The sequence below is a fragment of the Manis pentadactyla genome, chromosome 4 (genome assembly GCF_030020395.1).
Source record: "Manis pentadactyla isolate mManPen7 chromosome 4, mManPen7.hap1, whole genome shotgun sequence".
Classification (NCBI taxonomy): Eukaryota; Metazoa; Chordata; class Mammalia; order Pholidota; family Manidae; genus Manis; species Manis pentadactyla.
In genome coordinates, this window is record NC_080022.1 from 126,787,195 (window position 1) to 126,810,798 (window position 23,604).

General features: G+C 42.1%; 1 protein-coding gene across 17 annotated transcripts in view; it reads right to left on the minus strand.

The window, feature by feature from the left end:
* Positions 1 to 23,604, minus strand: part of DNAH9 (dynein axonemal heavy chain 9) — a 352,680-nt gene that overhangs the window by 197,380 nt on the left and 131,696 nt on the right. For all 17 annotated transcript variants that reach the window (XR_008997155.1, XM_057500838.1, XM_057500837.1 and 14 more), the window contains one exon: positions 2,169 to 2,379. Coding sequence is in view for 16 of the 17 variants with exons in the window: in XM_057500838.1 (XP_057356821.1) it covers positions 2,169 to 2,379 (211 nt within the window). In the remaining variant the exon portion in view is untranslated. The remainder of the gene's footprint in view (positions 1 to 2,168; positions 2,380 to 23,604) is intronic.

The following is a 23,604-nucleotide window of genomic DNA, read 5'->3' on the forward strand; positions in this document are numbered from 1 at the left end:
TTAGGATGGATAATGACTTTCTTCATTTCCCATCTACCTTGTAAAACAGAGTTTAGAGATTTTCCTTATTGACTTTAGATGTGTCCTGTAGGTTTTGTATGAAGTGTTTTTCTTTCTATTGCTTCCTAGAGGGATTGCAAATTTAATTTTCCCTTTAACGCAAGGATTAAGTGAGCATTTCTTGATTTGCAAGTGGTAAAATAATTTTTGGTCATTTCCTTGCTATTTGTTTCTAATTCTATTGCATTATTATTAGAAATTGTGGCCTCTGCATTAACACTTTTGAATTCATTCTGGTTTGTTTTGTTCCTAATGAAACTCTAAATTTTTAGAAATGTTCCATGAACCTACCAAGAAAGGAATATTTTCTATTTGTAAGATGCAAAGTTATATCACTATGTGTTATACTGAGTTTGATGATATATTTCCCACTTCTAGGTCTATACTTATTTTTCTGTCTACTGGATCTAATATTGAAAAAGATGCATTAATATAATATACTATATTACTGTTTTATTAAGTGGTTCTGAGACATTTAATAAAGTCATACTCCATTTACTTGGAAGTTCTCTTGTTTAGTGAATATAGATTTATGATTATTATAAATGTCAGATTTTCAACATTTAATGAACACATTAATAAAACTCTAATTAAAATTGAAACATCACTTAAAGTTTGGATTATATTATGTGAGTTTAAATCTGATATGGAATGGGAAGTACTTGAGACTAGCCAGGAAAATTACAAAAGAGCATTGAGGAGGGCCCTACCTTATCAGACATTAAAATGTTATAAAATGTGACTAAAATAGAATGGCATTAGATAAATAGGTGAGTGGAACAAAGTAGAAAACCCAGTTAGATCTCAGTGTATTTGACAAGCTGGTGTTTAAATTCAGAGGGAAAGGACACTTTACTTAATAAATGTTGCTGGCACATTTAATGGCACATTAAATTATCCACCTGGAAGGAAATAAAATTGATTCTATACCTCATACCAAGCCCCAAAATAAATTCCAGATGGATAAAAATGTAAACATAAAAAGAATCTCTAGGACCATATTTATGATACTAAATGTATAGCTGAAAGGTAGAATGGGTTATAAGCAACGTAACAATTGCACATTCTAAAAAGACTAGATGGACATAATTTCCTCCTCTAAAAAGTGTATGGTAAATATGCCATGAAGTGTGTGCAGAAAAATGGCAAATAGGGAATAACCATTAGCAATGCCTACAACAGATAAAGGGTTAATCGCTTTGACATATAAAGAACTGTACAAACTGATAAGAAAATAATAAGGGGGAGACAAATCACAGAGGAGCCAATTACTAAGACCAGTAAGAAGGAAGAGATGTTAAGCCTCATTAATAGTCACTGAAATAAAAACTAGAGATGCTACTCCCCTTATTCTAGGTCTCTGACTGAAGGCTCTAAATTAGGAACCCAGGCAGTTTGACCCTGATGTAGTCAGACATGGAGACATGAGGAGGGATCCGAGATGTCCTCATTCATTTCTGAAACATCAGTTTTAGAAAGAGATCATATCCACTCACAGAGAGTTCTCTTCAGTTTCTTTTCTGCTCACACCCAGTGATAACAGACCCTTTTTCAACATCCGCCCGTTGCTGATGGTGAGGTCAGCAATGAGTGAACAAAGGTTTGGAACCCTCAGGATCATTGAAGAGACCAGGGTTCTAGGGCTCTCCTGAGATGAATGATGGTGTATGTCCCCTTTGGCAGCTTCCCCATCTCTCCTGGGGCTGTGCCCTCTGTGCAATGCCACACTGCACTGCTCCCTAAGGAATGGGCTGTGGGCTTCCCTATCACACCCATGTCTTAAACCCACTGCCTGGCTAGGGACTCTGTGACTGTGCTCCAGAATCACAGAACTGCAGCTGGGAATGCTTGGCGGCCTCATCCTCTGTGAGTGCCCCCTTTCAAGGGGCAGCTGCAAAGTCCCCAAGCAAAGAGACTACCCCAAAGGCTAGGTTCCCCTCCAAGCCAAAGGGTTTCTTCCTTTCCTTGATTCTCTCTTCACCTCCTTCTCCCATCCCAAAAAGACCAGCCCAGTGTTCTCTCCTCTGCAGCTCTTCTCACGATGTTCACACCTGCTTGAGGGCCTCTGAGGTAGTGGGGACTTTCCCCCAGGGGTATCCTGCTCTTACCATCCTTCCATTCTCGTGTGGCTGGATTGATGAAGCCAAAGAGCTCATCGTTTGTGACGGCTTTGGGGTTGAGGTCAGTCCAGACGGGGCGGCGTTTCATGATCTGATAGGTCTTGTGCAAGGACCTCAGCACCTGGGACTTGCCAGCACCAGCACTGCCCACCACGAACACTGAGTGCCGCACTTCCAGGAGCTCCTCCAGCTGGACCACCTGGGGGGACACAGCACTCAGCTAGAGGGACCTATCTGTCACTCACCTACTCCTCACAGCTCTTCTGTGGGCCAGGCTGGTGTCTGGAGTGAGACCAACATCAACAGAGGAAGGGCTACTCCCCTCAAGACAGGATGGGTCCTAACCACAGGGGCAACATGATTCCTGTACTCACTCATTCATCATTCAGTCATATAATTTATTATTCACCCACTAAGTGCTTGAGAGTACACCAGGTGAGGGGCATTCAGAGATGACCATCCTGCTCGGCATGATCCCAGAGTCCAATGGAGAAGCAAGTCATGTGGACATGACAAGTGATTATAATGGAAGGTGAGGTGGTGGTGGGGCTGCTCTCGCTGTTGAAAGGAGACTGTATTATATTCCTAGATTTTTTTCATCAACAATTTCCAATTCCCTGCTACTGGAAAGACTTAAAATTGCTTTCTAGTTCCATCAAATTTTGTTCATTTCAGTGGTGTTGAGATATAACCCAAGTACCATAAAATTTACGTTTTAAAAGTATAAAATTCAAAGGTTTTGAGCATATTCCCAGGATTATACAACCATCACCACTCTCCAATTTTAGGACCACTTTATTACTCCAAAAGGAAAAAAAGATGTACATACTCATTGCTGGTCACACCCATCTGCCCATTGCTGCCTCAGCTTGTGTAACCCCTGATGTACACTCTGCCTCTATAAATCTGATTATTCTGGACATTTCCTATAAATAGATTCATTAAATATGTGGTATTTTGTGAATGGCCTCCTACAGCATTTTCAAGGCCCACCCACACTGTAGCATGTACCAGTTACTTCATTCCTCTTTATAGCTGAATAAAATTCCACTCGATAGGTAAACCACATTTTGTTTGTCCATTTATCAACTGATGAATGGGTATTTCTACTCTCTGACTGCTACTAATCTGCCAACTTTTGACAGTATCTTCTGTAAGATAAATATATAAGGACACTTACGCTTACTTTTACTCGTCCTTGTCCTCTTCATCACCTCTCTTCTGCCAGACCCATTATTCTCTTATGTTGCCATGTTTGGTAATATTTATATTCTGTTCTGCACTTATATTTAGACCTTCTATATTTCCCATGATTATAAGAGTTGAAGACCAATAATGGCTTACTTTTATGATTGTAGATACTTTTCACTACAGAATACATTGTGTTCTCTGTGGATTTAGAGTCATGATGACAGAAGATATTCTAAGTATCAGTCCAACACACATGCACCACTTGTTGGCGATCAGTTCTGTTGCTATGAAAAGGTAGAAGAACCTGGTCCAGTCCAAAATCACTCAAACAATGCCAGGGACAGGGCCTGGTGAGATAGATATACCCAAACATCCTGAAAAAGAATTCAAAATGAAAGTCATAACCATGCTGATGGATCTGCAGAGAAATATGCAAGAGCTAAGGGATGAAGTCCAGAGGAAGAAATGAAACAATCAATAGAAGGACTTAAAAGCAGACTAGATGAGGTGCAAGAGACTATGGAATAGAATGGAATAGAAATCAGAGGACAGGAATACAGAGAAGCTGAGGCATAAAAGGATCTCTAGGAATGAAAGAATATTAAGAAAACTGTGTGACCAATCCAAATGGAACAATATTCACATAATAGGGGTACCAGAAGAAGAAGAGAGAGAAAAAGGGATAGAAAGTGTCTTTGAAGAAATAATTGCTGAAAACTTCCCCAAGCTGGGGGAGGAAATAGTCTCTCAGACCATGGAAGCCCACAGATCTTCCAACACAAGGGACCCAAGGAGGACAACACCAAGACATATAATAATTAAAATGGCAAAGATCAAAGACAAGGACAGAGTATTAAAGGTAACCAGAGAGAAAAAAGATCACCTACAAAGGAAAACCCATCAGGCTATCATCAGACTTATCAACAAAAACCTCACAGGCAAGAAGAGAATGGCATGATATATTTAATGCAATGAAACAGAAGGGCCTTGAACCAAGAATACTGTATCCAGTACGATTATCATTTAAATATGAAGGAGAGATTAAACAATTTTCAGGGAAGCAAAAGTTGAGGGAATTTGCCTCTCACAAACCACCTCTACAGGGTATTTTAAAGGGAATGCTCTAGATCGAAGCACTCCTAAGGCTAAATAGATGTCATCAGAGAAAATAAAATCACAGCAAAGAAAGCAGACCAACCAAATATTAACTAAAAGCAATAAATAAAATCAGCTATCCACAAAAGCAGTCAAGGGAAATACAAAAGAGTACAGAATAAAACACCTAACATATAAAGAGTAGAGAAGGAAGAATAAAAAGGGAGAGAAATAAAGAATCATCAGACTGTTTATAATAGTGTACATAATAAGTGAATTAAAAGTTAGATGTTTAGATAGTAAAGAAGCTACCCTTGAACCTTTGGTAACCACGAATCCAAAGACTGCAATGGCAGTAAGTACATATCTATCGATAATCAGCCTAAATGTAAATGGACTGAATGCACAAATCAAAAGACACAGAGTAATAAAACGAATAACAAAGCAAGACCCATCTATATGCTGCTACTGTTTTAAATGCAGTTTTAAAGGATTTTGCTACAGAATCTGTTCTTCTTCAGGCTTCTTGGTGTCCTGAAAACTGCTGTCCCTGTGTGGCTCATCCCATGGACAGTGATCAGGATGGGAGAGCATTGAGAATGCCCTTAGAAAATTAAGAATAAATGAGAATTCTGAACTAATGACTTACCTACACAGAGTCTCCTGAAATAGCAGCATATTTTCAACTACTACAGCTTTTGGAAAATATTCCTTCTTGGAGACAATATGACCAAGTGTAGTATGAAATCTAGGACCAGACTTCTGTGTTGATATATGTCAACTGGGAAGATGTCATGGAAGATCTCCACAGGAGATCATCTCAGCCTACCAGAATCCATCTACCTGTGCAGCCCCCAGATGGCCACATGAAATGTTCTTTTGAGACCTTTATCATCAGGTTTATGGGTTAGATATATGTAAAATGTGTCGGCTCTATGTCTCGGAGGGATGACATTTTAAACTTTTATTATTCATTTATGTCTTCCTGAGTGTCATATGTGATATACTTCTTAAAATCAGGTTTTAGGAGGGCAATAGAGAAAAATCTATAAAAACACTGCCACTAAGAGTGAAGAGGAAAATGTACCTAAGAGGTGATGGAAGAAGAAAAATAGCTTTTATTTACTTCCCAAGTTGGCCAGCATATAATGGACAAAAGTGAATCTTCTCAGTCACACAACTGTTTTAATTTCAGGACTACTGTGTATTTTTTATTTTAAGAAGTCACTTATAACATTGTTTAAAATAGAAGTAGTCAGGGTTCTGCTACTTGCTGAGTGATCTAGGGGAGTCAGTTATCCTCTCTGTGCTTCAGTTTTTTCTTTGATAAAAGGGGCGCAATAATACCTGTCTTTCTTACATCAGAGGGTGGTTGTGAGATTACTGAAACTAAAATGCTTTCTAAATTAGGTGAATAAATGTATTATTTATAGCCTATGTTAGTGTAGAGAGGGCAAGTGCTATGAACCTCTCCTACTAAATATCAATGGAGTTTATTTTTGGTTTTACAAAAACAAAAAAGTTGTACCTTTAGTTATCTTGTTCCTTTAAATTTTGGAATGGAGTCTTATTGGTACATGGGGAAAAGCCTCTGGACTGAAACTTCTTGTGGGTTTTAACTTAAAGCGCCCAAACATATGGAAAGTTATTTGGCCAACACATGACACTTTAAAAAAGAAAGCCGCTCTTTGACTATCTTCTCAAAGAACTGTTAGTGTGCATGAGAAAACTGGAGAGGTTAGACATGCAGGGAAGCCTTCCTAAGAGGCATGATATATGCTTGACCACTGATGATCCACAGTATCCATGGCTTCTCTGATCTATTCCAGACTCACTTGGTGATTCATAAACGTGGCGAGACTGGGGCAGTTGGGCGGAGAGGTGCACCTGTACAGCCGCCTAAGTCTTGACCTCTCAGGCTTTTCCCTAAACCAGAGCCATGAGAACCTTAAGGACACAGACCATGACTTGCATGTACCTGTGTCTTCTTGTTTCCAGCACTAAATATTTACTATATGAATACCAGGCTGTGGCTGAATGTTAAGGTGAGGAAGAAATGGTGCCTTTGGCAGATTTTATCTTCAAAGCAGGTTACCTGTTTCTGCATAATTGAGAAGAGGCTCTGCCTTGCCAAGGCAGTTGTGCTCTTCCACAGGAGATTAAACAACAGCTCCAGGCCATGGGTGTCAGCTAAAGGGCATCACAATTTAAGAAAGAGGAGTGAGGAGGCAGCTCAGAGAACAGCTGTCATGATGATAAAGAGTTTAGGAAGGAATGTGCAGGAAGAGAGGAGGGAAACCCTGGGGTTATGCACACCTGACAAGGGAGCCTGAGGAAAGTGCTGGGGGCTTGATTTTTGAACATGTGTGGGGATGTTATTACAGAGCCGAGCTTTGTAAGCTTTTTCTGGGGCAAGGAATTCTTAGGAGAAGATTATATTTACGGGGCCCACAAGGGTAATCATATGAAGCTGCTGGAGATTGGAGGATGTCCTAAGGCTTTGGGACTCCTCAGTCCCACCGTGCCTCCAGGGCACTGAGGGGATCAATAGCTTAGCAGAGTGTGACCTACCTGGCCTTTGGGAGTGTAGTGCACTGAATGCTATGTCCCCCAAATTCAATGTTGAAACCCCAATCCCAATGTGATGGTATTAGTTGGTGGGGACTTTGGGAGGTGATCAGGTCCTGAGGTTGGATGAATGGGATTAGTGCCCTTACAAAAGAGACCCCACAGAGCTCCTTTAATCTTTCTCTCTGACATGAGGTTTCAGGGAGAAGACAGCTTTCTGTAAACAGGACAGTGAGTCTCACCAGACACTGAAGTATACTGGTGCATTGATTGTGGACCTCCTGGCCTTCAGAAGTGTGAGAAATAAATGTTTGTTCTCTAAGCTACCTTATCTATGCTATTTTTGGTGTACCAGCCTGAGCTAAGACAGGGATTTGTACACCTGTTAGAGGTTTCATGTACAGGGTAGGAACTGTCTGTCTTTAAAGTAGAGTTAGAAGTAAGGTCAGAATTTTTAAAAATGAAATATCAAAATAAAAGGGTTGAACTGAAATGTTTTTCTTTGATTTGAACATACCAGATCAGTTTGTGAAAGGATGTGTGTATGTGTTTTTATGTGTATATGGAATGGCCCAAAAGTCTGTATGTAGTTTAACCTCACTCACTTCAGGAAAATAAGTGCTACAGACTTACTAAAAGACCAAAATCATTTGAGGGATTATTTACATTTATTTTATGTTGATTTTAGTTGCGTGAATGTTGAATAATGAATTATTCATTTTAATTATTTTGGTCAGCCCCTCAGATTGAGAATGGTAAAGACTGACTGAAACAAAAAACTTAAGTTGACTATTTAACATTCACAGAACTAAGTAAGTGTAAAAGAGCTTTAAGGTCAATATCTTGGTTCATAAAGCAAAAAGATTCTACATGAAAAATGGATATGAGGACATACAAGATCATGGGTATAAGTGTTCTTTGGTACAAGCCAAAATTCCAGTCAGTATCTCAGGTTTTCAAGGCAGTTGAATCGGTGAGACTCAAGTCAAGGTTCCCAACATTGAAGGGGAACTCAGGAAACATCGACGAAACAAGCAGAAAGTTTCATTATGGTAATATATGATACGACAGGGTAGAGTTGGAGAACAGGGTGTGAGGCTAGGGAAGAGGGGCCTGGAGGTCCCAGGAGGGGAGGGGTTATCTGCTGGCCTGGGGGTGTGGGAGGTGCAGGGGGCACACCCTCCTCATGCTGCCCCCTACCCAGCAGACACCCTTTGTGACTCCTCAGTGCTCTGTGATGCGGGCTTGGGACTAAAGCCAAGCCCCTGCCCTCCCAGAGCTCAGTTACCTCAGGTAGCTTGGAAGATGGAGTTCAGAGAATGGAACCTTCTTTCATTTCTGAACAACCCTATTCAGCCAAGTCTGAGCTTTGGCTCAGGAACCTTGAGTATTAACCCCAGCTTCATTATCCTGTGTGGTTTGGGGTTCATCCTTCTGTCCCTATTCTACCTGGTGGGGATGTTATCTGCACCAACCAGAGGGAAAGTGCAATACAGCAACAAGGTAAGGGCCCCTGGGAAGACCCCCAACAGGGCCTCTTCACTGTCATTTCCACTTCTGGTCCCACATTTTAAAATGAATTTGGTTGGTTCAGAGACACACTCAAGATGGGAAGACTGAGGAGAACACAGAATTTCATCCTTCTAGGGAAACACTGGGCAGGGTGAAGGGCTTATCTGGGACTGTTGCCATTCGAAGCTCACCGACTAACTGTGATAAAATCCCCAGCAGTGATTTTGCAGCCCTGGATTGGGCAATTTAGAGAGTTTGGGATCTGCAGGCAAACAAAGTTTCCTGAACTTGATCTTGAGTTACATTCTCATGTCCTGCATCACTTGACCAAGCCTTCCTTCGTGCATGTGGAGAGCAGTGCCAAGCTTCTGAGAGCCTTTGGCAGAGGCTGAAGCCCAAGCTCTGTCCCAGGATACATGGTCCCATCTGAGGGAGCACAGACAGGACTGCTGGCCTCAGAGCCTAAGCCTGCCTCCAGCAGAGGCCTTCTGACTGGGAATATCAAGTGTGCATCTCATAGGCAAACTCCTTCTTTGAGTTTTTAAAATAAGTATAAATTGAAAGCATTTTGAAGTTTTAAAACTGACAAAAGGAACACAGAATTGTATTAGTTAAAATAGAGTCATATGATTCTTGGGTAATGAATGTCAGAGTCTGCTAGAGAAAAGAGTCAGAGAAATGAGTCCCAGACCCTCATTCTTTTCCTTCTGCTTTCAGCATCAAGGCAGAGCCCAGCGGAGAAAGCGAGGTGGCTCACTGAAGGGTACGTGTCTGCCTATTGCACCTGCATGCTCCAAGAGTGACCCCTCCTGTCCTTTCCATGAGGTCCCAGGTCTATGATCTCTGAGAGTGTCAGTTGCTAGAGAGAGTCTAGCTACTCTCAGAAAGCATATCACTTAGAGAGGCTCATGGGAAGTCCGTCAGGGCCTGACACACTTGTCAGATGTCCTGCTCTGCCGTTCATGGGCACGAAGCAAGAGATGGACCTGGGTATTGGTGATTCCCAATAGGTGGTAAACTTGTGTGAGATGTGGAGAGTCAGAATTTTTCTGTCTCTTGATCTGGGAAAGTATTCTGACTTCCTGGATACTCAGATTCTTCTACGAGAAACTATTGACCTCTATGCTTCACATGGGTGGTGTGAGCATCACATAACATACGTGACTGTGCTTTGAAAATATGGCGGCATACTCATGTGAACCTTGTTATTATTATTATTTACCATTTGACCTCATCTATTGAATCTTGGGGCTTTCAGAGTCTAATATTCCAAGCGGCTCTTGTAAAGGGATTCCTATACAAAACCTATGCTTCTACCTGCTGTATAATCCACACTTCTTGGTTTCCCAGCTTGCAGTTATTACCCAACAGAAGAAGAGGAGGAGGAACAGCAGCTGATTGCTCTTCTAAAAAGGTATTTCCCTTTCCTTCCCAATCCCTCTTTAGTATGTTCTATGCAACTTGGGGGATTCAAGGTAGGCTGTCATACACACTGGAGGAGGTAGGTGTAGAAAAGTATATGGGAATGGAAGTCTTGGTGTGGGGATGTTGAGCTTCTTGTGAAGTCATAGCTGTGGGGTAATGTGAAGGGATAGCAGGCTGCAAGTGGCCCCTCTCCTAAGCTGGTCCTGGCTGCAGCTTTGTACTTCCTGTCTCCTGCAGCCACCAGGGCCAGAATTACAATATTACCTGCTTTCATCAACTGTTATGTCCAGACCCCTTCTGCCAAGTGTGTAATACCACAACTGTTGAGGTCAGTCGGCTGCTGTGCCCAGAAGTCCTAGAAGGTACTACTCTCTCTGTGTCCCCTTTGGCTTCCACAGCTCCTGTGACTGAGTCATCACCCAGTGTGTCCCCTGCTGACTCAGCAGTCCCCCCAGGAGACCTAACACCAGCCTCTCTGTCTGAGCCTTCCTCACCACCTCCCTGCATTCTCTCACCTAACCCAATGACTCCCCTAGTGGACTTTTCCTCACCTTCACCTGTGTGTCACACACTGTCACCAGAACCTTTTCCTTCTTTGGATTCTAAATTCCCTGTGGATTGTTCCCAAACCCAAACCCTTGCCTTTCTCTACCCAGAGGCTGCTTTGTCTGTGAATACCACCTCCCCACTTTCCCAAGACATCAACCCCTTACCAGAATTGTCCTGGACAATGAATCCCATGGATTCATTTCCTTGTCCTCACCTACTACCAAGCATGTCTGTTGCACAACCACTAGACTGCAATTTGACTGTGACTACATCTAAATCGATTTCCATCCCATCGATGCCTGTTCCAGAGAACTCCTCTCCAGGTAGCCCTGGTGGGTTGTTCACATTTGACCCAAGAATCAGAGGCATTGATCATTCAAGCTTGTCAACTTCAGACTGTTCTTGTGGGCAAGCTCATGCCAAAGACTTGTCACAGTGTGATTTCAATCAAGAGTTTCTTGCCCTCCACTCTTCATTAAGGGGAGACCCTGCAGTCATTCCTACAGAGTCTGTAAACCTTTCATTTCTCAGCCGTGATCATCTGGCACTTCTGGAGAGGCAAGTCCAAAAGAGGAGTGATTTCCTGCGATGGAAGGAAAAGGAAAAGAAAGGGGGTTCTTTTCCAAAACAACTTAGGCCAGAGTACCAACTAAATTTCCCTGGGAAAATGATACAGTCATTGATAAGCATGACTCAGCAGTCTCCCTTCCTTTTTATTTATTTTTTTATTTATTACTTTGGTATCATTAATCTACAATTACATGAAGAACATTATGTTTACTAGGCTCCCGCCTTCACCTAGTCCCCCCGACAAACCCCATTATAGTCACTGTCGATCAGCATAGTAAGATGCTGTAGAATCACTACTTGTCTTCTCTGTGTTGCACAGAACCTCCCTGTGATTCCCCCCACATTATACATGCTAATTGTAATGCCTCCTTTCTTCCCCCGCCTTATCCCTCCCTTCCCACCCATCCTCCCAAGTCCCTTTCCCTTTGGTAACTGTTAGTCCACTCTTGGGTTCTGTGAGTCTGCTGCTGTTTGGTTCCTTCAGTTTTTTCTTTGTTCTTATACTCCACATATGAGTGAAGTCATTTGGTACTTGTCTTTCTCCTCTCCATCTGGCTTATTTCACTGAGCATACTACCCTCTAGCTCCATCCATGTTGTTGCAAAGGGTAGGATTTGTTTTCTTCTTATGGCTGAATAATATTCCATTGTGTATATATACAACATCTTCTTTATCCATTCATCTACTGATGGACACTTAGGTTGCTTCCGTATCTTGGCTATTGTAAATAGTGCTGTGATAAACATAGGGGTGCATCTCTTTTTCAAACTGGGCTGCTACATTCTTAGGGTAAATTCCTAGGAGTGGAATTCCTGGGTCAAATGGTATTTCTATTTTGAGCTTTCTGAGGAACCTCCATATTGCTTTCCATCCGTTCCTTTTTGGAACAGCAAAGGCAAACCAAAGGAGCTGCATGTGCATGAGCAGCCCCCATATCCTAAGACCTTGGGGAACCAATTATAGCAAGAAGGTATCCAGCTCTTTTGGGGTCCCCATCTCTACACAGTGAGTCCTGTCCTCTGCTGCCCATGGCTTGGTTGACTATTCCATAGTCTTTATATTCAATGCAATCTTGAATGCTTCTGCAGGTCAAGAAACCCCAGAGCTTCTTCATCTCATACCTCTGTCCTTGCCTGAGAAGCACCCTCAGCCCCAGCTCCAAGTGCTGCCACAAGCTCAGTCCCCACCTGTCTCTCATGGCCAGACCCAGGCCCATCTTCCATCTCGACCCAGAATCCCACCATCTGGTCCTCTATCCAAGATGAGGATCTGTGAAGTGTGTTTCCGTGGACCCCAGAATGATTTAGACTCTCTCACTCATCTGAAATTCAAGAGCCGGAATGGAATGTGTTGCAGAAGCAACAGGAATGTTCGTGGGGTTTACCCGCTGTGGTCCAAAGATCTCAGGTGAAATTTTGTCCTCTGGCTCCTTCCTTTCCCATCTGCAAGCCCTCCCAGCCCCATGCTTCAGTCTCTATCCTTCCTGGAGCATTTCCTCTTAGTGATGAGATTCGGAAGAAACTAGAACAGCACCTTCAAAAGAGGCTCATTAAACACTGGTGGGGCCTGCCCCACAGGGTCCTAGAAACTTTATCACAGATGATGCCACCGAGTGATTCTTTAGAGATATCTGGGTCAAAGATAGATCATGATCCAGAGGGCTCTTCATATGAGGACCTGGTATATGACTCTGAGGAAGAACTACAGAGTCACATGGTGAGACTCTCAAGGGGGTTAGGGGAATATGAAGGCTGGAGAGAACTTGTGAACATCCTAAGAGTACATCTGAGCAAGAAGTCTGAGGAAATCAGTGAGGGTCAGCTCCCTGGGGCTGTGCAGAATTCATGGGAATGTATTCAGACTGCTTCCTGAGGAATCCCACATTCAATCTAAATGGAGTAGTTTGCCACCATCAGTGGATGAAGACTACAAATGGAATACCTTCCAGGAACTTTCCTTCATTGGTTCCAGTGTAAAGCAGGTACTGGAAGCTCATATTAAAAAGTTTCATATGAGGATGGTGTGGGGACTTCCCCCCTAGGGTCCTTGAATCCATAGAGATTTTTAAATTGAAAAATGACTCATCCTACTCCTTATCCTATTCCAACTACACTTCCTCAGCCAAATTGGTGTCTGGGGTAACTCCAAATCTGAGAGGCTGCAAATCAAGCCCCGTAGAGGGAGCTCTACTCCTGATGGAGACAGAGTGGGGACAGTAAGTTCAGCCCTGTATTGCAGCATCCTCTCCCTGCTACCTCACTTGTGGCCAAAGAAGGACGAGACACTGAGACGATCACCCCCTAATATTAACCATGAGATTGCCAAGGATATTCAGGGAATCAAGGAGGCCAGACAGACCCTTGGGCATGTCATACACGGCATCAAAGGCCAAGCTACTCACAGTCAGACTCTACCGGCCAACAGGAGCCTCTCAGAGCTGCCCCCAAAGCAAGTGGGGCCTCTATATGAGCGAGAGTGTAAGACTGTGAGGTGTAGTAATGAAGTAGAAATGCAACATGGCAAGAAGACAGAGAATATTTTAAAACCTGTTTCTGAGCTCAGTATGTCCAGGAATGTATTTAGGGCTGCAGAGGTGGATACTCTTCAAGGACAAATTAGTGACATCTTGACTACCAGAAAGCCAGGAAGCTCCCAAATGAAAAATGTGAATGGTTCTGTGACAACTGAACACCACCCACAAAATATTTTGGGTCCCCGAGATCTTAAATCAAAAGACCTGAGACAACAACTGTTGAATGTGTTGATGGTAAAATTTGACAGTGAGACACATGCCCAGGCCGAAGGCCAACCCACTCACATGTCCCTTGCCTCAGATGGTTTGATGTCTACGGCCTCACTGACTCATGCTCAGGGTATTTCCAGTGGGGACATGGGACCTTTCCAGAAGCTACATGTCCATGTGGAGGACAGAGGCAGCAGCATGGAGCATCAGCAAGAGCCTCGTGTCCCTAAGCGTATCTTAAGGAAGTGCCTGGGTGGGAATTTCCCTCCAGGTGCAAAGAAAGCAAGTCCTCCAGGCTCCACAGCTAAAGGGCCTGGAGGAAGGGATGCAGGGTTGGGAACATCCCAATCAGGAAAGAAGAGTTCCCCGGCAAGGGAGACACTTGGGAGGAAGTCTTCACAGACACTGTCCCAGAAGGCTCAGCCCGCCAAAAGCCGTTTCTGCCAAACAATGAAACACTTTTTTAAATAGATTTGTCCTGGCAAAGAAAATCCCCAGGAAAAGAGCAGCACAGAGCCAAGGTGTTGTTCAAAGTAGAGCTGCCTTTAGTGGAATGACTAAAGCTCAGAAAATCATGACAGACACCGGGAAGTTCTTAGAGAACAAAATGGGGCACCAGCAAGAATAGGTAGCACCCACTTGGGGGCAATCTTTCCACCACAAGGCTCCCTCCAGTAAAGTGGCAAATAACCAATGTGGCCACCAAGAAGCTCTCTCTTCTGGCCACAGTTACCCTTCAAGTACTCTACAGATCAGAGAGTAAGACAGGTACCCAGCTCTTGGTTCAGAAGCACACCTCATCCATGCCCCACAAGGATCCTGTGCCCCATGCATGCCCCACCAGCAGGCATCAAGCCTGCCAGGGGCCTCCTGCTGCTCTCACCACTGCTGAAAACACTGCATTCAGAGATCTGTCTTACAGTTTATAAAGAAAACAATTCTCCAAATTTTCCAGAAATGAGAATTTCCTTCCCCTAAATAAGTTTTCCTTGTGAATAATATTGATTCTCCCCAATAAATGTTTCTCTAATAATAGTGATTTCTGTGTTCTCTGTGGGGGCATGGGTTTTAGGTAACTCTGGACTTGTACTTAGGGAAAAGAAAGAGTCCAGCCTCAGTCATAGCTTCCTTTGACTTCTAAAAGGTGACATGACCCCTGTTGCTCTTGTTGAGAAATAGATCTCATGTGTTCCCAAAAGCCCATGTCCTCCCTGACGAAGTTTGAAGAGATGAGTTCTGTCTCCCATCTCTTAGCTTAGCCTTATTGAAAATGTATGGCAGCTCACACCTTCCCCACTGACTGTTTTATACCCCTTAGAGTGCTAGGGAGGACAGGTCGTCCATATCTGAAGAGGGTCAAGGACAGGTATATTTTTCAGAAGATAACATTCAGGAAGAAGCAGTGGCTTACTCATCATATAGAAGTGAGTAACCAGAGGATCCCACAGGTGCATAAACCCTGAATGGGAGTGTCTGGGGTGGGTATTGCTGCAGTGGATCCTGGGATAGTTGGGGTAGGGTCTGGAAACTGTACAGATGCTGCTTAAGCATCTGTCACGTGGGTCATGTTATTGTGTAGGGGAAGCATACTTTCACCTTGACAGTGAGGTTTCCCTACTGAAAAGGTACCTTGGGGAAGAGGTGGTTCTCCATCCTGGGTATTTCTTCAGGCTGCCTGATTGATGACATGCTTCTGCAGAGCAAAATCATGGGCCAGCTGTCACTGGTAGGAATGTTGACCAGGCAGCCATCTACCTCCCAGTGTAAAATAAAGCTGAGAGTAAGGAAAGGAGGCCTAGTCATGAGCTGGAAAACAACAAAAGATGATGAGGGGAAAGAATGACCTTGCAGGTGGAAAAAGGTACATCTCGTCATCCCCATATCATAACCCTGTACTGCTCCCCACTTCCTCCAGTCAATCCAGGCTCTACCTCCTTGGGGCTGATCAGGCCACAGCACAGCATACTGACGCCTTTTACTAAAAGGGTGTGGGCTGGTCTGAGTACAAAAACAGTATTTAGAGGGATGTCATCACGCATGGCATCCTCTTCTTTGGGGAATGTGATTTTCATGCCTTCACCCTTCCACGCTTGATGGCAAAATACAGGATCTTTCCCTTAGTATGTACAGTTCATTTATCAGGATGGACGTGCCACCTTTCATATTCATGGCCTTGGTGGAGCCTGGTTGATCTCCCCCAGAACACCTGTTGCTCATGAACCAGAGGTGAATCCAAGACTATGCATCGGGGTTACAGATATCTGGGGGCTCACCATGAACCTGCATAGAATATTTTTTTGGCCAAGACTGCTCACATACGCATAGTTACAATAGGGGTCGGGGTTAAAGGTAACTCCACTTGTCCAGAACGGGACTCACAAATGGGGTGTGTGTCCTACAGAGCACTTGAGGTAGTCTTTCCAAAAAGATTTATGAATGCTGGCTATTAAAATATCAGGTGTCAACCACAGCCCACTCTCACTCCCACACTTGGTTCTTTTGTCCAGAGGTCCATCGTAGACCCTACCATGTCTCAGGCTTAGGGTCACAGAAAGAATGAAGGTTCTGTGAAAGCCCAGGGAGGGACCAAGGTGGGATGGGGCCTGGGGCAGGGAACTTGGAAGAGGTGATCAGGCAGTGGAGGGCTCCAACCTCCATGGGGACAGACCAGCCAATAACTCAGCCTCACAGTTATCACACCATCTCATCTCAGGGTCCGTTATTTCCATCCCAGTGCAGTTCCTGCCACACTGCAGAGCTTATTCCAGGAACAATTCTGCCGTCTTGAATAATATAGCCTGATATTCCACTCTTTGGCCTCATACCCTTGTCCTTCCAACTTGTATGCCCCTTAATTTTTCAACTCCAGGTCATTCATTTTTCCACTTACTCCTTGTCTACCACCAAATTCTTGTCTTCTCATCCTTCCTCTCCTCCAAAGAAGACTTGATGTCTATCAGGTAACCAACGTGTAAAAAAGCTCCACTACTCTAGTCCCCTTTAATCCATCCTTTCTGGTAAAATCCTCTCTCTGCCTTTTCCAGAATTCCTTCCTGTAAGTAACTGATCACTACTGGAATAAATCTCACAAGTCTAGTGGTGCCATGATAAATTGGTACCCAGCATTACCTGGAGATTGTTCATTCATTACACAAATAATTATCCCAATTACTAACATGTGCCCCAAATAAATGGAGCTTAGGTTACTGTTTCCTTAGTCCATGCTCTCTCAGATGCTATGGAAATCTATTTCAAATCTTCTTCACCTTCTCAAAATTACAGACCACCTCTCCTTGCTTAGCAGGTGTGCTCCATCACCATTCACAGAGGAGCTAGAAGCCATGAGAGAGGGACTTTTCATCAAAAAACCTTGAAAATAACACTTTCCCATTCTTCCTTTCTTCCTGTTACATGAAAAGTAGTTTTCTTCTCAACTTCAAAGGAACTACAGTTGTTGAAATTTCTTTATTGAGAGATAACTAAATGCCCATCTTGATGGACAGACTCACCTTTACCAGGTATCCATCCGTCCTTATGAGGCACCCAACACCTTTTATTTGAAAAGCTTTTTATTAGACACATGTAAACATGCACAACAGCAGACAGAACAACATAACTTCCCATATATGCCTCACCCAACTTGCACAATTATCTTTTGGAATGTATCATACATCCTATCTTTTACACCATGATTAAAGTGTAAAATCCCATTTAAACATCTTGTCATCCATCTCCTAGACATATGCTATGCGTGCATGTCAAAGCACTCACATTTCTTTGATAGTCATCATCTGTGTAATATACTTACACAAGCAGCATTAAAACAAAAAAAACCATTGAGCTGCAGAGGCTTTGGCAATCCATTACACTCTGCCTTTCAGTCCACCCTGAATCATTTGAGTGAATTCCTCCCTCAGCCCCATACAAAAAATAATCTTATAGAGCAAATCTGGTGTACAACATTGCTGTCTCCAAATCACACACTAAGTATAACATGCAGAAAGTACTGGTGTAGAAAACTATACATGATAGACTTGACATCGATCTATGTGTTTTCACATATATAGAAGAAAATTTTTTTCTGTCACACATTTAAAATGAGTCATTATGTTTTGAATTAAACACAGCAGTCCAAACACACTTGTTTATTTCCTCCCCATTCCCCAAATGCCATTCAAAGTAAAAGATTACATGAAAAGATGCTCAACATTATTGGCCATCAGGGAAATGCAAAGCAACCACTATGATATGAGACTTCACACACAAGTATGGCTAGCATGAAAAAGTCAGATAATATAGTGTTGGTGAGAATGTGCAGAAATTGGAATCCTTACACATTGCCAGTGGGAATGAAGGAGGGTGCAGCTGTTTTAGAAAACTGTGTGGCAGTTGAAAATGTTAAACACCGAGTTACCATATACCCAGACATTCCACTTCTAGGTATATACTCAAGAGAAATGAAAATAAAGGTCCACAAAACACTTATAAACAAATGTTCATAGCTATATTATTTATATATAGCACAGCATATATATAATAGCCAAAAGGTGGAAACACCCCAAAAGTCCATCAAGCCACAAATGGATAAAATATGGTATACCTATATGGTGTAATATTTTTGGCAATAAAAAGTTGTGATACATGCTACAACATGGAGCAGTCTTGAAAATAATATGCTAAGTGAAAGCTGTCAGTCACAAATAACCACATACGATTCCATTCATATGAAGCATTCAAAATAGAGCCACTAGAGAGAAAGTATGTTAGTGGTTGCTTAGGATAGGGGGGATAAGGGGAGAAGGAGATAATAGATGAAGGTTATGGGGTTTCCTTTCAAAGTCATGAAAATGTTTAAAAACCATATACCCTTTTTCCATATTTACCTATTAACCTTCTCACCCATTCATGATCTCTTTCCTATCTCTTTGCCTGTTTTTGTCTCCTTCCTCCCCTTCTGCCCTCTGTAGAGATGAATACACACACACACACACACACACACACACACACACACACACACACACACACACATGATATGCATACACTTCTGAATATTTTAGAATGTATTTAATGTATCATGCACTTTTGCCTTGGATATTTCATTGTGTATTTCTTAAGAAAAAGAAGATTCTCTTACATACAGAATAATTATCCCCTTCAGTGAATTTATCATTGGTATGAAACTTTTAACTTGTCTCCCACTGATATGCCATTTGTGTCAATTTATTGAGTGTCTTTTGAGGCTTTTTTTTTTTCAAACCTTCATCACAGGATTCAGTGAAGAATCACACATTACACTTAGTTATCATGTGTCTTTTCATCTCCTTTAATCTGGATCAGTTTAAGAACTAAGTAAATTATAATGTGGGGGGTTGGGGAAAAGGGAGGGCTTTGCAACACAGAGAAGACAAGCAGTGATTCTACAACATCTTACTATGCTGATGGACAGTGACTGTAATGGGGTTTGTGGGGGGGACTTGGGATAGGGGAGAGCCTAGTAAACATAATGTTCTTCATGTAATTGCAGATTAATGATAACAAAATAAAAAAGATTAAAAATTAAAAAATTAAAAAAAGAACTAAGTAAATTAAGAGTTACAACTACTACATGACACACTAGTATGGAGAAATGAAATAAACACATGTAGATCATCAAGAAAACTGACATCATTATTTAAAAAGGAATAGTGGGCTGGAGGTACTCAAGATGGTGGCATGAGTAGGGTGGCAGAAATCTCCTCCCAAAACCATATATATTTTGAAAATACAGAAAATACAACTATTTCTAAAAGAGAGACCAGAAGATACAGTCCAACATCCAGGCTACATCTACATCTGCAAGAACTCAGCATCTCACAAAGAGGGTAAGATACAAGGCTGTGATGTGGCAGGACCCGAGCACTCACCACACCCCAGCTCACCAGCGGGGGGAAAAGAATCAGAGTGGGGAAGGAGTGGAAGCACAGGCCTGCTAAATAAGCAGCCCTGGTAATCTGCACTGGGAGCACAGACACACATTGCATGGTGTGCTGGAAAAGGAAAAATAAAATCCGAGACAGAGACTGCAAGCAGGTCCCCACAGCCAGCTCCCCTGGGACAAAAGAGGGTGCTTTTTAAAAGTCTTAAAGGGACAAGGTATTAATAGCTGGACAAAATCGTCCTGGCACACTCATCCCAGCAGGCTGGGAATCATAAGGAACTTCAGGAGCCCCAACCCCCTGGAGGATAACCCAGCCCCGAAGCCCTCAAGGCGATAAGCAGCCTGCCATTCATTCTCCCAGCCAGTGCTACAAGCAAACTGGCTGACCCACCACAGCTGTGGAGCAGCAGGAGAACAGCCCCACCCACAGCAACCACACAGAGTCTCCTCCCTGTGGGCAACTAACCAGGACAGACCCAGAGGCTGCCACCAGCACGTAGCTGCCCAGCACAGGCAGAGGAAGCCAGAGCAAGGTCCAGAAGGTATGAAGGGCCACTGTTCCCACAGGAGAGCACAACCAGTGCACCTGCCACTCCCCGAAGCCCTAGGGCTGCCCTGCCCCTGGCAGCTCAGGGTATTAACTCAGAGACTGCTCCCTGCCTGTGGGTAACCAACACAGGCAGCGGAGAAGGGCAAGGCAACCAGCTAGCAGGAGGGGAATTTGTTCTCCCAGCTGACACACACGCCACCTGCCTACGACCACCTCTATTGCCATGAAAAGCAGAAGAATCTGGTCCAGTCAAGAATCACTCAGACAACCAGAGAGAGGGCATGGATAGATAGATATAACCAATATTCCTGAAAAATAATTCAAAATAAAGGTCATAACCATGCTGATGGATCTGCAGAGAAATATGCAAGAGCTAAGGGATGAAGTCCAGAGGGAAATAACAGAAATGAAACAATCTCTGGAAGGACTTAAGAGCAGACTAGATGAGGTACAAGAGTCTGTTATTGGAACAGAAATCAGAGAATAGGAATACAGAGAAGCTGAGGCAGAGAGAGATAAAAGGATCTCCAGAAATGAAAGAATATTAATAGAATTGTGTGACCAATCCAAATGGAACAATATTTGCATTATAGGGGTACCAGAAGAAGAAGAAGAGAGAGAAAGGGATAGAAAGTGTCTTTGAAGAAATAATTGCTGAAAACTTCCCCAAGCTGGGGGAGGAAATAGTCTCTCAGACAATGGAAGCCCATAGATCTTCCAACACAAGGGACCCAAGGAAGACAACACCAAGACATATAATAATTAAAATGGCAAAGATCAAAGACAAGGACAGAGTATTAAAGGCAGCCAGAGAGAGAAAAAAGATCACCTACAAAGGAAAACCCATCAGGCTATCATCAGACTTCTCAACAGAAACCTTACAATCCAGAAGAGAATGGCATGATATAATTAATGCAATGAAACAGAAGGGCCTTGAACCAAGAATACTGTATCCAGCATGATTATCATTTAAATATGAAGGAGAGATTAAACAATTTTCAGAGAAGCAAAAGTTGAGGGAATTTGCCTCCCACAAACCACCTCTACAGGGTATTCTAAAGGGAATGCTCTAGATTGAAACACTCCTAAGGCTAAATAGATGTCACCAGAGAAAATAAAATCACAGCAAAGAAAGCAGATCAACCAAATACTATCTAAAGGCAAAAAATAAAATCAACTATTCATAAAAGCAGTCAAAGGAAACACAAAAGAGTACAGAATAAAACACCTAACATACAAAGAATGGAGGAGGAAGAATAAGAAGGGAGAGAAATAAAGAACCATCACACTATGTTTATAATAGCTTATTAAGAGAGTTAAGTTAGTTAGATAGTAAAGAAGCTACCTTGAACCTTTGGTAACCATGAATCCAAAGCCTGCAATGGCAATAAGTACATATCTTTCGATAATCACCCTAAATTTAAATGGACTGAATGCACCAATCAAAAGACACAGAGTAATAGAATAGATAAAAAAGCAAGACCCATCTACATGCTGTTTACAAGAGACTCACCTCAAACCCAAAGACATACACAGTCTAAAAGTCAAGGGATGGGAAAAGATATTTCAAGCAAACAACAAGGAGTAATAAGCAGGTGTTCCAGTACTTGTATCAGACAAAATAGACTTCAAAACAAAGAAAGTAACAAGAGATAAAGAAGGACATTACATAATGATAAAGGGGGCAGTCCAACAAGAGGATATAACCATTATAAATATCTATGCACCCAACACAGGAACACCTACATATGTGAAACAATACTAACAGAATGCATTCATTTTAGGAGACTTCAACATACCACTCACTCCAAAGGACAGATCAACCAGACAGAAAATAAGTAAGGACACAGAGGCACTGAACAACACACCAGAACAGACAGAACTAACAGACATCTACAGAACTCTACACCCAAAAGCAGCAGGATACACATTCTTCTCAAGTACACATGGAACATTTTCCAGAATAGACCACATACTAGGCCACATGAAGAGCCTCAGTAAATTTAAAAAGATTGAAATTCTACCAACCAACTTCTTAGATCACAAAGGTATAAAACTAGAAATAAATTCTACAAAGAAAATAAAAAGGCTCATGAACACATGGAAGCTTAAGAACATGCTTCTAAATAATCAATGGATCAATGACCAAATTAAAACAGAAATCAAGCAATATATATATATATATATGGAGACAAATGACAACAACAGCATAAAGCCCCAACTTCTGTGGGATGCAGCAAAGGCAGTTCTAAGGGGAAAGTATATTAGCAATCCAGGCCTATTTAAAGAAGGAAGAACAATCCCAAATGAATAGTCTAAAGTCACAATTATTGAAACTGGAAAAAGAAGAACAAATGAGGCCTAAAGTCAGCAGAAGGAGGGACATAATAAAGATCAGAGAAGAAATAAATAAAACTGAGAAGAAGAGTACAACAATAGAGAAAAATCAATGAAACCAAGAGCTGGTTCTTTGAGAAAATAAACAAAATAGATAAACCCCTAGCCGGACTTATTAAGAGAAAAAGAGAATTTACACACATAAACAGAATCAGAAATGAAAAAGGGAAAATCATGACAGACCTCTCAGAAATACAAAGAATTATGAAGAACACTATGAAAATCTATATGCTAACAAACTGGATAACCAAGAAGAAATGGACAACTTCCTAGAAAAATACAATCTTCCAAGACTGACCCAGGTAGAAACAGAAAATCTAAACAGACCAATTAGCAAGAATGAAATTGAATCAGTAATCAAAAAACTACTCAAGAACAGAACACCTGGTCCACATGGATTCACTGCTGAATTTTATCAGACATTTAGAGAAGATATAATACCCATTCTCCATAAAGTTTTCCAATAAGTAGAAGAGGAGGGAATATTTCCAAACTCATTCTATGAAGTCAGCATCACACTAATACCAAAACCAGGCAAAGACCCCACCAAAAAATAAAATTACAGACCAATTTCCCTGATGAACATACATGCAAAAATACTCAATAAAATATTAGCAAACCGAATTCAAAAATACATCAAGAGGATCATACACCATGATCAAGTGGGTTTCATCTCTGGGATGCAAGGATGGTACAACATTCGAAAATCCATCAATATCACCCACCACATCAACAAAAAGAAGGACAAAAACTACATGATCATCTCCATAGATGGTGAAAAAGCATTCGATGAAATTCAACATCCATTCATGATAAAAACTCTCAACAAAATGGGTATACAAGGCAAGTACCTCAACATAATAGAGGCCATATATGACAAACGCACAGCCTACTTCATACTTAACAG